At 42.4% G+C, this 15495-nt stretch overlaps 1 protein-coding gene and 1 pseudogene across 1 annotated transcript in view; both read left to right on the forward strand.

Annotated features, from left to right (window-relative positions):
- DET1 (light-mediated development protein 1 / deetiolated1 (DET1)) overlaps positions 1-15495 on the forward strand; it is a 57660-nt gene that overhangs the window by 15972 nt on the left and 26193 nt on the right. The window contains exons 2-9 of the mRNA XM_087661081.1: positions 9992-10422; positions 10615-10843; positions 11237-12478; positions 13051-13116; positions 13229-13285; positions 13432-13518; positions 13626-13805; positions 15053-15148. Of these exons, the coding sequence (XP_087517207.1) occupies positions 9992-10422; positions 10615-10843; positions 11237-12478; positions 13051-13116; positions 13229-13285; positions 13432-13518; positions 13626-13805; positions 15053-15148 (2388 nt within the window). The remainder of the gene's footprint in view (positions 1-9991; positions 10423-10614; positions 10844-11236; positions 12479-13050; positions 13117-13228; positions 13286-13431; positions 13519-13625; positions 13806-15052; positions 15149-15495) is intronic.
- Positions 1955-3147, forward strand: LOC148019448 (polyubiquitin pseudogene; annotated as a pseudogene).

The following is a 15495-nucleotide window of genomic DNA, read 5'->3' on the forward strand; positions in this document are numbered from 1 at the left end:
TTGCTGCTCACATATATAAGCATACTGCTCATATACAACAGATGGCTGTCCATGCTCATGACCATGACGCTCATGCTGTCCATATGGATGGTCATAGCAATGTGGCTGCTGCTCATAATGATACTCATGCTGTCCATACTGCATGTGGTGATAATAGCCCTGCTGCACATCACACGCATAACCGTCATAAGCATGCGGCCTTTGATCATTGATCCCACAGCATTGGTCATGCTGTCCATAATCTCTATGAGAATGCAACCAAAACTTTGGTCATATTGTTGCCCATAAACATGCTGCCCAAGATTGCATGATGACTGTCCAACATGACTACAATGGTGTCCTTGTATCCTAGGCTGACCATAAGTATGATGATTGGCAAGTCCATGAGCATAGGTATCGGCATGATGTCAGTCAGAATTACTTGCTTGCCACTCCTGCATTGCATCAGGGTCTCCATGAGGCAGCTGCCCATATGGTTGCGTGGCGTAGGAATCTCCATATGCATGCTGCTGATAGGAACCATGTTGTTGTCCATAGGGACAATGTGATTGAGTATATGCATACATGCTGCCTACTAATGTTGCTCACTGTTGCTTTAAACTTCAGACCACTTAAGCAACTGTTGCCCACTATTGCTTTAAGCCTCAGAACTGCTGCTCACTGCTGCTGCAGATTTCAGACCACTTAAGCAACTGTTGCTCACTATTCAGGGCTCACAAACATATTCACCACTGATGCTAGAGTACTTTCAGGGTATACGCGTCAAGTTCAGCATCAAGATCAACAGTGGACTTGTCACAATAAATGCAAAGGGTGAGAATACTAGGTCCTCCTCCATTTATTCATGAGCCTAGGCCTTCAAACTGCAATGTGCTGGACAACTCATGGACACATAAGAGGCCCACTGCTGATCACTTGAGCTGCTTGCCTGCCAAGATAGGTGCATTTGCCTCAATCTCACCTTCAGTCCCTTCCGGGGTCATTAAGACTTTGACTTGGTGACCATCTGTACCTGAAGTATCAGAAGTTGTAAAAGTTATGTCCCTGAAGCACCAGACAGTAGTAAACCCTCTGCCCCCAGATCTGACCAATGCTACTGTAGAAATCTACTCTTGCTTGAGTGCATAGGTAGGGTTACCAGCATCAGCTTGCTATTTGATGAAGCTAAGCATTCAGGCTCTTACTTGATGTTACCCCTAATTATTGTGTCAAAGGCCTTATCACTAGCTGGTGTGAGCTGCAGTACCTATTCCAACTCCTAATACGATTCTGATACATATGTTCAACAGAAAGCTTCTACCAAGTTGCTGATGTTAGTGACATACAAACTCATCATCTTGGAGTGGCAATGTGTGGCAGGGATTCCAATATGAGCTCAGTACCCAGACTGGGCACTTGGTGTATGCATGGACCTAAATGGAGGACTTGTGGTTGTGGGCTCCTATGTTCCCAGGACTACAAAACAGGTTGAAGCCTTGAAGCTGAGTTGCAGCGATCTCATTCACTGCCCTACAGTTGAAGTCAGGACCCTCGTATTTGGCTCAGAGGCTTTGCGTCAGGCATAAATCAACCAAGCTGTTACAAGGCATCTAGTTTCAAACATTCTCTAGACTTACATGACTCTTGTTTACAAGGGGCATGAGACGAGTCGTTCAATCCATTCCGTGCTTCTATGACAAACACTCTCCTCTGTACTACCAAAATGTACAACTTGGTGCAATCTTCTAGTCAGCAGTACCTACATGTAAGGTTCTTGAGCAGAGCTTTGGGAATCTCTTTGTTGTCTACTTGGAAGAGAACTGAATGTGTATCAGTATTTTTGTTCATTACAGAACTTGCACAATTCAACACACCAAAAGTCTCAAATAGTGGTTCAACTGAAGTTATTTATGCTTTGGCAGAAAATAACCCAGCACACTTTTATACACGTCTGATTTTGCTTTACTCCCTTTGTGATTTAGTGAGATTAGCATCTGCAGCAGCAGCAGCAGGCCGCTAGCTCATAGATATGGCACTGAGCCCATTTTTCGGCAGAAGGAGTGGAAGCGGCGCCATTTACGATCCTTTCGCATGCGTGACATCCAGTAGTAGCAGGTCCTGCACCTTCTCGTTACCCTCACTGCTCTTCTGGAGTGAGCTTCCACGGCTCAGGAAAGTTGGAAGATGGACAAGGATGAGACTAGTTGCCAGCCGCCTGAAGGTCTTGTGTCACAGATCCTCAACTCGTAACCCTTGTCTGCGCCGTCTGTCTACCCCCAGCCTCTTCTTCCCTCATCAATCCTTCCACCAATCCATCGTGCAAGATGCAGATCTTCGTGAAGACCCTCACCGGCAAGACCATCACCCTCGAGGTTGAGAGCTCCGACACCATCGATAATGTTAAAGCCAAGATCCAGGACAAGGAGGGCATCCCTCCTGATCAGCAGAGGCTGATCTTCGCTGGCAAGCAGCTTGAGGATGGCCGCACCCTGGCTGACTATAACATTCAGAAGGAGATTACTGTCCACCTCGTCCTGAGGCTCCGTGGTGGCATGCAGTTCCTCGTCAAAACCCTAACTGGTAAGACCATCACCCTTGAAGTTGAGAGCTTTGACACTATTGATAATGTCAAAGCCAAGATTCAGGACAAAGAGAGCAGCCTAGATTTTGCTTTACTCCCTTTGTGATTTATCCTTCTGCTCGTCAGATGCAAAATTTGGCTCTCATGCTTCGTCCTCTTTTATTCTCAAACTTGCCACGAGCACTGCGAGGAAGGACTTGATCTTCACCGGCTGGTGCTTGAACCACAGAGACAGGATGTGTAGGGGGTTGTGGGGACGACGGCCGAAAGCTATAGCTGCTCCTGATGCTCGGTGAAGGGAGGACACGAGAGCGACGAACTACTTGCCTGCTGCAAGACTCAAGGAAACTATTCTAAGCTCTCGGCACTCGGGAGACTGTTCTCTCTCTCTCTCTCTCTCTCTCTATAATATCCTGAGTCATGACAGCATGCCCATGTACCTCACCCTGACCTTCCTCACAGAATTCAAACAAAAAGAAGCCCACCATGGGGCAATCACTGTGGCACTGGTTCTGACAGTCGGGGTATGGCGTGCCTTCGGGGGAGAGAAATCTCTGCAAGATCAGGAGGAGATGCAGCCACCATCACGCCTGCACAGAACTCAAGAGGAAGAGAGAGAGAGATAGAGACAGGGGTACGACAACAACCTGTGGCTACATTTTAGAATCTCGACTCTTTAAAGATATCACTCACATATGTGAGCCATTACTTTGACTCAGTCCCAACAAAACTAATGCAAGGGTTGAGGAAGGAGGAGAGAGAACGGAAGGATCTATGCTGCCTGTCTTGTTCTTGGGAATGCCCACTGGTCACTCCAGTGCTCCCTCTAAGTACTGTAGTGTCCTCCACTAAAACCCTAGAATTTTTACCTCAATGTTGAAAAACGAGCTGCCATTTTGTCTTCATGCCTTCAAATTTGATCAAACCTCCTGGCATAGCTTGTGTGGAGTCCAAGAAAGCTTCCATGTCTAGTACTTCTTGACTGCTGTGGTTCTTCAATACTGTACCTGTGCACAGTAAGGTTTCCTGAAACTGACAAGAAACTAAATGCAAAGGAGAGAGAAAGGAAGGATCTAAAAACTAAGCTCTGATACCAATTGTAATGAAGGAGACCTAACTGTCCTAACTAAGGGGAAAGAGAGAGAGAAGGACTGCAGAAGAGGAGGGAGAGGAGAGAGAAAGGTAAGAAGAAGAGAGAGAAAGAGGGTGACAAGGAGAGAGAAATACTAAAAGTAGAGAGAGAAAGGCAAGAAGAGGAGAGAGAAATGTCTAGCAGCCATGGAAGGACAGGGAAGAAGGTGAAAGGACAAATGTGTATTCATCAAATGGTGCCCATGCAGTATCCCTTACACCTTTTATACTTAGGTCAACTTGACCTAAGTATTTCCCCTCCATTACAAGAAGAAGGACAGTCAGCCTAAGAAAACAATGTAAAAATTGAAGAGGTGAATGTAGTCACTCATGACAGTGACAGTGGGAGTGATGTACTCTTTGTCTCTTTACATTTTGGTGCACATGCTCTACTTACAGATACATGTGATGACATGCATACTTGGATTCTTGATTCAGGTGCTTCCTTTCATGTCACCCCTCATTGTGAGTGGTTTTCCGCATATACAGGGGGTTGACATGGTGTTGTCCATCTTGGGGACAACTATGCATGTGAGATTGCAGGTATTGGCAGTGCACAATTATAGTTTCAGCATGGCTCTGTCTTTACACTTCAGCATGTACGGCATGTACCTCAGCTCAAGAAGAGCTTGATCAGCATAGGGCAGCTAGATGATGATGGTTTTCATACCACCTTTGGTGATGGAAAATGGAAGATCTATAAGGGATCTAGGGTTATTGCCAGAGGTTGCAAGAGTGATACGTTGTATCCACTTCATGTATCTAGTGTGCGTGACCATGTTGTTGCAATGACCGAACAGCCAAGTGTTTCTTTGTGGCATGGCCGGTTGGGACACATGAGTCAAATAGGAATGAAAGTGCTTTCTCGTTTGGGTTACTTGCCTTATCTTCGTTATGCTGATTTTGAGCACTGTGATCATTGTATTTATGGCAAACATGCACAGACTTCTCACAAAATGTCTATTTCTTTGAAATCTTCTTTCTAGAGTTAGTACATTCAGATGTATGTTCAAATGCCAGGATTATCTTTAGAGGGAAAGAAATATTTTGTCACCTTTGTCGATGATGCTACACGAAAAGTATGGGTTTACCCTATTCGTAGCAAGGATGAAGTGCTTGACAAGTTTAAAAAATTCTTGGCATTGGCTGAAAATGAGACAGATAAGACACTTAAGTGTCTTTGCTCTGACAATGGTGGGAAATATGTGTCCAAAGTCTTTCAGGCATTTTGTGACAGCAAAGGGATAAAGAGGGAGCTCACTACCCCTCATAATCCACCCAAAAATGGAGTTATAGAGCGTATGAATCGGACCATACAGGATAAGGTCCGTACGATGCTGTCTCATGGTGCATTACCCCATGGTTTTTGGGCAGAGGCTGTTATGACAGCCGTTCACTTGATTAATCAGTCACCAAACAGGTCTTTTTGGGGGGGGGGGGGGGGGGGAGTTTCCCAAGAAGCGTGGTTGGGCAAGCCACCTTCATATGCTCATCTAAAAGTGTTTGGCTGCGAGGCTTTTGTGCACATTCGTAAAGAAAAACATAGCAAACTTGAGCCAAAGTCCTGTAAATGCATTTTCCTAGGATATGGTGATGAGGGTGAAGGTAAAAATTGTGGGATCTCGAGAAAAGGAAAATAGTACGCTGCAATGACGTTATCTTTCGGGAAGATCGCATGCACAAACAACCCGAAAAGACTGAGGAGGTCCGTAGGGTTGTATTCCGAGAAGAAATACATTTTGGACAGCAAAATGTGCCCGCTGTACAGCAGCAAATACCTGCTGTAAATGAACCTGTAAATGCAGGAAATGATGCTGGAAATGATCAATCAGCTATTGCCCATGAAAATGAGCCATTACATGTGCAGGAATAGCCAGGACAACAAGCTGTTAATGCTGATTTGCAGGCTGAAATGCTAGGACAGCATGCCGAAAATGGAAATTTGCAGGAATAGCCAGTAAACAATGACCATTGGGTTAGGAGATCGTCTAGGACTACTAGACAACTTGACAGATTTGTTCCTGGTGCAATTAATGTGGCTGAGTATGTCATGTTGACAGACTATGGTGAACCGTCTTGCTTCAAGGAAGCAATGGACAGATAGGACAGCAAGAAGTGGTATAAAGCCATGTTGTCAAAAATGGAATCTCTTGACAAAAATGGCACTTGGGACTTGGTGCAGTTGCCTAAAGGGCAGAAAACCCTTCCATGCAAGTGGGGTTACAAAATGAAGGTCACTTCTGGTTCCTCACCAAAGTTCAAAGCAAGATTGGTTGCAAAGGGGTACAAGCAGGAGCATGGAATTGATTTTGATGAGATTTTCTCTCCTGTAGTCAAGATGACTACATTGAGAACCATTTTGGGCTTGGTTGCAGTTGAGGATATGGAGCTCATACATATGGATGTAAAGACTGCGTTTTTACATGGTGATCTGCATGAAGACATATATATGCAGCAGCCTGAAGGATTTGTTGAACAAGGGAAAGAACAAATGGTATGTTAACTCAAAAGGAGTTTGTATGGGCTGAAACAAGCACCAAGAGAATGGTATCATAAGTTTGATACATTCATGCAGTCCCAAGGCTTTCATAGAAGTCAAGTGGATCACTGCTTGTACACCAAGAAGGCAGCAGATGGCAGCCTAATTATCTTGGTTTTGTATGTTGATGACATGCTGATTGCTGGCAAGGATACTCATGCCTTGGATTCATTGAAGCAAAGTCTTCATGGCAGCTTTGACATGAAAGATCTGGGTGATGCAAATCACATTCTTGGCATGCGAATACTCAGAGATAGATCTAAAGGTTTATCCTATCTATCTTAGCAGGAGTATATCTTCAAAGTTTTGCAGCGTTTCAATATGGAGGGGGGGAAAACAATTGGGGTTCCATTGCCTCCATATGTGAAACTCAGTGCAGAGGACAGCCCTACATCTGATGATGAGAAGGCTGAAATGGCCAAGATACCATATGCTTCAGCTGTTGGCAGTTTGATGTATGCTATGGTTGCTACATGTCCTGACATTGCTTTTGCAGTGGGAGTGGTTAGCAGATACATGGCAACCCCTGGCAAGAAGCATTGGAATGCAGTGAAAGGTATTATGAGATACCTCAAAGGCACAAAGAAGTTGTGCGTTTGCTTTGGAAAGCAGAAGGCATCTGTTGTTGGCTTTACGGATGCAGACTATGCTGGTCATGCGGACTACAGGATGTCCACTTCTGGGTATGTGTTTACTTTCACAGGAGGAGCGGTCTCTTGGATCTCCAGGCTACAAAAGTGTGTTGCATTGTCTACTACAGAGGCAGAGTATGTAGCTGCCACTGAGGGATGCAAGGAGGCTTTATGGCTTTCACGTCTGGTGGGAGAGCTTGGCATCACAGAGTTATCTGTTCTTCATTGTCTACTGCAAAAGTGTGTTGCAAAAGTGTGCTACAAAAGTGTGTTGCATTGTCTACTACAGAGTCAAAGTATGTAAAGTATGTAGTTGCCACTGAGGCATGCAAGGAGGCTTTATGGCTTTCACGTCTGGTGGGAGAGCTTGGCATCACAGAGTTATCTGTTCTCCATTGTGATAGTCAGAGTGCTATCATGCTAGCACGAAATCCTGTCTTTCATGCAAAGACAAAGCACATATATGTGAAGTATCACTTCATTAGAGATGTACTTGACAGCAAGAGCATTGAGCTTGTCAAAGTGCATACAGATGATAATCCTGCAGACCTTTCTATAAAGGGTCTTCCAGCATAGCGGTTAGCTCATTGCCGATAGATGATGGGAGTTGGATAGATATATTTATTTCAGCTTTGTACATACTTAGACTTAGCTGATTCTTTTCTCCTCTTAAGGCACATTGCCTTTAGGTGGGAGGCCATCGTGCCTTTTATATGTGCATGGTTGTGAACACACCCTTAGCACATTGTACTTTTATACATATATCTATCTAAAACCTAAAGTGGTACACTCGTCATTGTACCGAAAAACGTGTTCACTCTCTCTCTGCTCGCTCGCACTCTCTTTGTCTCTCTTACTGAGCATAAGGTCTATTTACCTCTATCTCCGTGTCTAATCGATTCCTTCAATATCCACACACTTAAAACCACTTGAGCTATAACCCCCTTGGTGACCCTTGTCATTTTTGGTAGACACTCATCTTTGGTTGCTTCCTCTTTCCATTTTTGAGTACCCAAGGCTTATATCCATTTATTGGAGATCGTGTGAGAGTAACACGAACATGGAGAGAGAAGGGAAGAGAAAGATTGCAATGAAAGAAGAGAATATAAGAATAAAATCTGCGTTGAACTTCAAAAGAATGCCATATACAAAGAGGTCCAATCAATCCCTGCAGTGTAGTCCAAGGTGTCAGTGAGGGCAATGGATCAAGTTGATGATGGAAGTTAGCACCAGAAGATGTAGAAAATCCTTGAATGTTGGATTGTGCTGAAACATACAAAGATAATGTTGGAATTAGGTGCTAGATGGTAGCAGATGGCTAGGGAAAGCTTTGACCATGATGGTCTCCGCGAATGGGGTGTGGGCATCAGAGATATGACTATTGAAAATTGTAAAAACGAGATTGAGGGAGAGTGGTGGGTTGCATGCTTATTTATAGAAAGTTTGGGACACCCAAATTAGGGTTTTGCATGTGGGACACAATAACTCTCTAGGATTGCATTAAAAAAATAAATAAGGTTTTTTAATTAATTAAGTGTGTTTTGGGGCTGTTTAAATTAGACTAATGTATTTTTAATGCAATGTTGTCTCTCAGGCCTAAAATTGAGCTGCTAGAAATAAACCCTTGATATTGATTTTTTAATTGTATCCCAAGGTGTTCCGCCCCAAAGTAGCCAGGGCATCGGGCAAAGGGTGCACATCGGTTGCCCAGTGACCTACCAAGACTATAGAGACGAGGGTTATATTGCTAAGGGAGCCCAAGTGATCACCCTAGAGAGGCTAGGGCATTGGACCAAGGGTGCTTATCGATTACCCAGGGACCTATCAAGTCCTGCAAAGAAAGATAGAATCAATAATGGATTTTTTTTTTTGGTGTTTTTTTTTGAGAGCTTTGTTTTGGTGGATCACAAGATTTAGCATTAAATAAGGGTTTGAAATTAGCGTTTGCTCATTGAGTCACTGTGCCCCAATATACAGGATGGATAGCCCTACGATCTTCATCAAACAATTAAAACAATCCCACACACTACTAGGATAATTGCCTATGGATTCTTAAGGGGAGAGGTGGTGTGCGCACACCCCAATCTTATGGAGAATATATGGAGAGATGCAAAATAACGGAAGCAAGCAAGACAAGCAAAGCCAACATACAAGCATAGGGGAAAATTGCCTTTGGAGACTGCCATGTGCAATGCCATAAGTATGGTGGATCCGGAGTTGACCGCTCCAAGGGTGACTGAAAGGGGATAAATGCGCATAGATGCATGTTTACATGATCAGAATGTCAATGCATGGGTTAATGCAAAGGAAGATGCAAGTTTTCATGCTCATGCTGAATGTGATGTAACTGTGCCACTTGGACAATGCCCTCGCAAGGGAATTGTTCATTTACTTAACTGTTCGTTTACAATCATATCGTCTTGACAATGTGTATGCAGTTACAAATGTTGAGAATATACAATACAAAATAAATAAATGTCTGAAGGTGAAAAACTGTAAGCATTAATATTGTCACTATCAAGAGAAGGAAACTACCTTCTCTCAAATTGAAAGAAGTAAGAGGGAAGTACCCTCTTCTTGTCAATTTGAAGTAGAGGGTGTACCTAAGTGGATCCGTGGTAGAAGATATTGGAGAACCGGCCGATTGACCGCATTGGTCAAAATATCTATAAAATTGTCACTAGACGGCACAAACTCTAGGCGTACGGTGCCTAGCCCAACTTGCTCTTTGGTGAAATGGAAATGAACCGCCTTGTGCTGTATTGGAGGGGTGATGATAGGATTGTTTGCAAGGGCAATGGCACTTGGTTGTCACAGCAGACACATGTAGGCGGCTTGCAAGGAAACTATAGTGCGGCTAATAAGTTTCGCAGATAGATGGTCTCTGTAGTACCATTGAAGAGAGCCTGATGCTCTACCTTTGCTGTGGAAGCCGCCACCATCTTTTGCTTATGGCTAGCCTAAGATATGTGTGCCGTGCCTAAGGTGTAGAGATAGTCTCCATGGAAATGCCAGGTTTTAGGTCTCTTGCCCAACCCGAATGTAACTCTCCTGGAACTAGGAAGTTGACAATTTCTCTGTGCACTTTTCTTGCTAATAAATTTGTGCTTGGTTTTGCTATTTTTGCAGGTAAACAGAGCCAGAATGTTGTATGAGAATATAGTTCCTAGCTTTACAGTGTATGATGTGGAGTGCCCTGATTATTCCTTCCGAAAGTTCTCAAATGATGGGCAATATTTGATCTGCTTTAGTCGCAATGATCAAGACTTGATTGTATATCGGCACAATTGGCTAAATTATTGCTGTAAAGGAGAAAGTTTTGATACACAGGAAGAGTTACCCCTAAAAGCAAAAAAGTTTGAGAGCTACTTTTCGCAACTGTATTCCTTAAACCTTGCCTCTGGGAATGAGCTGATTTGCAAAGACTTCTTTTTAGCAACAGACTGCAACTGTTATGGTGTATTCGCAACTGCTACGTCTCCAGATCCAGATGCTCCAGCTGTGCCAGGAGCTGTCCCTGGTGTTCCCTCAATTGAAAAGATCACAATATATCTTATCAGGTGTGGTTAATAGGCCAAGATACATTTGCATAATTCCCTATTGGTTGCGTTGTTTGTTCATCTGTAGCTGTCATATGAGTGCTTGGCAATTAGGAGGTTCCGGGCATTTATGACACAGCATACTCCAGCTGACAAGTTTCTTGTGCAGTGAATACTTACTGAAATTTGTTTCTGTACTGTGCCCATTTCCAGGCTAGCAGATGGCACCATTTTGGATGAAAGGAAATTTCATGACGATTTCATCCATTTGGTTCAAAATGTTGGCATTTTCATGTACGATGATCTACTCTCCATACTTTCATTACGCTATCAGGCTGTGCATATATTGCAAGTACGGGAGGCAGGCACATTTGTAGATGTCCGAACGATTGGGCCTTTCTGCAGGGAAGATGACGAACTTATTCTCAGCTCCCAAATTCAAGTAGGTGTACAATATTTTTTTCTTTTTGATGAGTTAGAGATCAAAATGCAGGTTTGTAACAGCTAGTAGAGAAGATTTTTCTTTGGTCACTTGTGACTTTCAAATTCTAAGCTTACAATCAAAATATTCAAAAATCGTCCTTGAAATTCCATAGATCACTGTTTATTGTGGATGTGGAATCACATTAGAAGAGCAAATTTTAAGCTCCAGTTGAGTAATGGGGTAATGTATTAGCCAAGAACAAACAGTAAGCTGCAGCTGTAGCTGAAGTCATGAACTTTTGCAAACGAGTAATGTGGAAATTAATAGGCAAATATTTCAGTGAAAGTGGAAGTTCTCTCTACTTAAAATAATCATAAGCTATAGCTGTAGCTGGGTAGTGAACTTTTGCAGATGGAGACTTCATTCCAAAATGAGCACAAGAATTCCCACAAAACAAAAGGATCTTCAGAAGATGAAAAGTTGTTCCCAGAGGCAATTGATACTGGTTACAATGCTTCCTTCGAACTACATTCCCATGAACACACTTTCAGGAGAGAGAATCCTGCCCATGAAATATTTGAGAGTCAGCCAAATTATGTCAATAGTCGAAGTGGTAGTGCTAGTGGGACTGGGCCCACAAGAGCATTCAGAATTTCACAGGATTCATATGATATTTCACCTATTGCTGTCTGGGGAGGACGACAACAGAATTATTCAAGGGCGCTTCATGGTACAGGAGTATCCTTTACTGAGTCACAAAATACTTTTAACAGGATAACTGAAAGACCTCGTGTAGCTCTGAATGGATCCACCTTAGGTGGTGGTACTGAAGTAGTGACATCTGCTGGCTACTATGCTAGAATGCCTAGTCATCTTACTCAGGGGAGAGAACAATGGTCACAAGCACGCACAATGAGTGGACATGGTGGTGTGCATACTCTTTCAAGACCTTCCATATCATACAGCACTAGCAGTGATAATCAGATTAAGAGAAGCAGAAGCCAGTCCTTGAATCAAAATAGCTCTAGTGATATTGTAAGCAGTGGATGCTACAGTGACGTGAGCATTTCAGGAGGTAGTCTAGTGCATGCAGATCATGGGGCAGGTTCACATCACACATCAGAGGGATCTGTTGAATATATAGTGAGCAGAAGGGAGATGGCATCAGATGAATCTAGTAGGCAGGTGCTACATGGTGAAGGATCTAGGTCAAGAAATCTGCAGCACTCTGAAGTCTCCAGAGGCCATCTGGATATTTTTGATGGTTCTGGTATAGAGAATATATACCTCACATCATCCACTCCCAGTCATACTATTACCAGTGGTCATGCAGGCTCAAGATTCTCACAGGGACATTCTAGGAGTATCATGAGTGAGGAAGTTCATAATGCAGGTCCTTCCATGGTCCAAACCAGCTTTTCAGCAAGGGCTTTTAATGGAAGTTTGACAGGTGCAAGAGAGACAGTTCTTGGATCAACTTATAGAGCTACTTCACCTGAAAGGCTGAGCCAGGAAACCACAAGCTCTGATGCAAACGTATCTAGTGAAGCTCATACCAATGTGGAAAGAAATCCAATGTTGGGAGGTGTGAAACAGCGATTGCTGTCTTTCATTTTCCGAACCATAGAGAGTCAAGAACTGGATCCTAGTGCTGTAAGTACAAATCCTGTTGCATCTTTCTTGTTTTATTTAAAACATTTTTGACAAGTCCATTGCATATTAATCTACCTCAAAATTGAAGTAAGATATTCACAAGCACAACCTATTCTCTTATCTTTTTCATCTCTTAGTCTACCTCAAAATGTTGTCAAGACTATAAATACTTTTTCTATCTCATCGCTGTCTCTGTACAATCTATGTTCTCTCTCTCTCTGTGGGTCCTCTCTGTGAGATTGGTTCTATTGCCAGAACATCGATACCTTCTTCAACACTGTTCCTCTCTAGTCATCATGATGTTTTCATCTTTCAGTCTACCTCAAAATTGAATTAATATATTTCGAAGTACATTTTATTTATCTCATTACTGTCTCCTCCATAAATTCTATGTTTGATTTCTCTTTCCTTTTTTGGGGGGTGTTTCTGTGAGATTTATTCTATTGCCAGAATGTCAATACTGTCCTCAACACTGTTCCTCTCTAGTCATCATGATGCCACTTCATTTTTGTACATGTTTTGTATTGCAGTTTTTGATAACAAAATGAACTTACATCCATCCTGACTTGCAGAAAGCCCAGCGTTTGAAAAGGTTTTATTATCACTTTCAACATTATGCAGATTTGGTGATGTGGAAGGTGATTCATAAATCTCTCATTTCTGTTTACTCTCAGATGGTCTTTCCTTCATACTGCTGCTCATCTTGCACAATAACTTATTGTTTCATAATTGTTGTTCGCTTACTGACAGGTGCAGTTTCTGGACAGGTATCACCTTCTCATCAAGTTTGGCAGTGTGGATGGTGTGGTAGGCTCTCAATCCCTGTAGATAAGTCATGTCTTTATCTCATACCTCTGTATTATGCCTGGTGGATAGCTTATGTTTCTTTCTGGCCATAGCTACATTTTCTAATTTACTTACGTCAATGAGCATACTGGGTGCACTTTTTGTAGGTCTCTTCCAGCGCTGATACATCTCACCAAACCGCTTTCTTTGTGGTTTACAACATCGAATCAACAGAGATACTTGGCTTTTACCAGGTATACTTACCCCAAATTTTGATCGACATGTTTGAGTCTGAATAAATACGGTCCAGAAGATGGTCCACCATCTCAAACAGACATATAACTTTCTCATATCTGTGCAGAACTCATCTGAGGAGCTCTTGCAGTTATTTGAGAAGTACTATGATCATTTTCGAGTTGCAGCTCGTTATCCGTCATACATGCGGTTTATTTCTTCTTGTTCAAATAACAAATCTGCAAGAGATCAACTGATGAAGCAGAAGGCAGCCTGTAACAATACCAAGTCAAGCAATTATGCGCAGGTGTTTATATGCATTTTGGTTCTTTCCTATAATTTCCTGGGATTTGTGGGCACATGGATCCATATGGTCATTCTGATAACCTCTTTGATTTCTGGCTCCCATATGCATTTCCTACACCGTGAATTCCTTGGTGTGTTTGAATCACATTGAAGGTTCACTAGTATGACTAGACTAATTCGATAATTGGGAATAGGTGCATACAATGAAATAATCCTTATGAACAAGCTTGTAGTCATTGATGTTCCTCAAAGTGATGGCCTAGTGGTCAAAGCTTGTGCTTCCTAACCTAGAGGTAGCAGGTTCAAGCCCAACAAGGTGTATCATGCGTAGCGGCACCTATGTTCACATGGAGTGTTCGTGCGCTCAAGACTCTTCCCTTGAACACTCGGGTGAACCCTTCTCCTTGGTAGGTGGCTTGAGGAGGAGGATCCCTGTGCAATCAAGCTCCATTGTTCACTTGGCTTGCGGATTATCCTCGGTGTCTGTAGGAGGTGCCTATGTTTCCATGGCTAATATTTGGAGGAGAGGTGCCCCCTTTTTGGGTGTGTGAGCCTCATGGGGAGGAAAGGGGGGGGGGGGGGATTGTAGTCATTGATTGTCTAGGTGTTTGCATGAAAAGGATGGATCTCATGCCTTTCTTCTTTTGTGAGATGCTGCTTCTTACTGATGTCATCTTCTAGATTGACAATGGATCGAACAGATCCTTATCGGGCTTATTGAAAACTGTGGAGTCTGAGAAATAAAGTGACCATAGTGCCTAACAAGGGTCCAATCAATTATCATCTTAAATTAAACGTCTTCATATTGATGAGCAAACTTTCATGGCAATATTGTGCAATGTCTAAACTCAAGAATTACTATTGACAAGCAGTGGTCCAGTAATCAAAGAAACCAATAATTAAGGAACACAAATTATACAGCAGCATTGACACATGTCTGCTTGAATTTAAAGAAAATGATAACTCCAATTAAGCATGTGAAATGAAAAAATGAAATTAATGCTTGGATGCATCAACTGTTTTACTGAAGCTATAAAGATTGGAAGCCTGAGAATTAAGTGTCTCAAGCCTAAACTTCTTAAGACTAAATTGCCTTTGTTTTTAACTTAATGCAAAAAATAGCTTGCTCATACTTAAATACATAACTTTTAGACTTGCTTTTGATAGTGCCTATGACATACTCTGTTGTCTCTATGGGTTAAGATTAGACTTGTGCAATTGTTGATAACTTGAAACGTTTTTTGACAGAATATAAAAAGGATGTTGGCTTCTCTACCATGCAACTCACAATCTCATAGTCCTTCGGCATATTTTGACCAGTCCTTATTTCATTTTGATGAAAAGGTTTGCCAACATTACCTGCTTCAGTTTTCAAATGCATTTTTTGGTTTAGCCTTCAATTACTTGTGTGGAGATACTGATTATCTCTGTTGGATGGTTTCAAAGCACTCATGGAATTCTGGTGCTGATTTTACTAGGGAAATGTTTAGTTCTCTCTGTATGGCCTTGAGAGACTATGGCAGTGAGGGTTTTGAAAGAAAAGTTTTGTGGGTCCTCAAGGGACAGTTATGCTTATGAAAATTCTTGCCCATCAAATAAAGTGGCATGTTAAGGATGGTTTTGTCAGTTTTCTGAGAAGTTGATTGGTTGTTTTGATAATATGGTTCTGAAAGGCTGATGTAGTTAAGCTG

This window comes from Lygodium microphyllum, chromosome 20 (genome assembly GCF_053477565.2).
Source record: "Lygodium microphyllum isolate KBCC chromosome 20, Lygodium_microphyllum_v1.1.10, whole genome shotgun sequence".
NCBI lineage: Eukaryota > Viridiplantae > Streptophyta > Polypodiopsida > Schizaeales > Lygodiaceae > Lygodium > Lygodium microphyllum.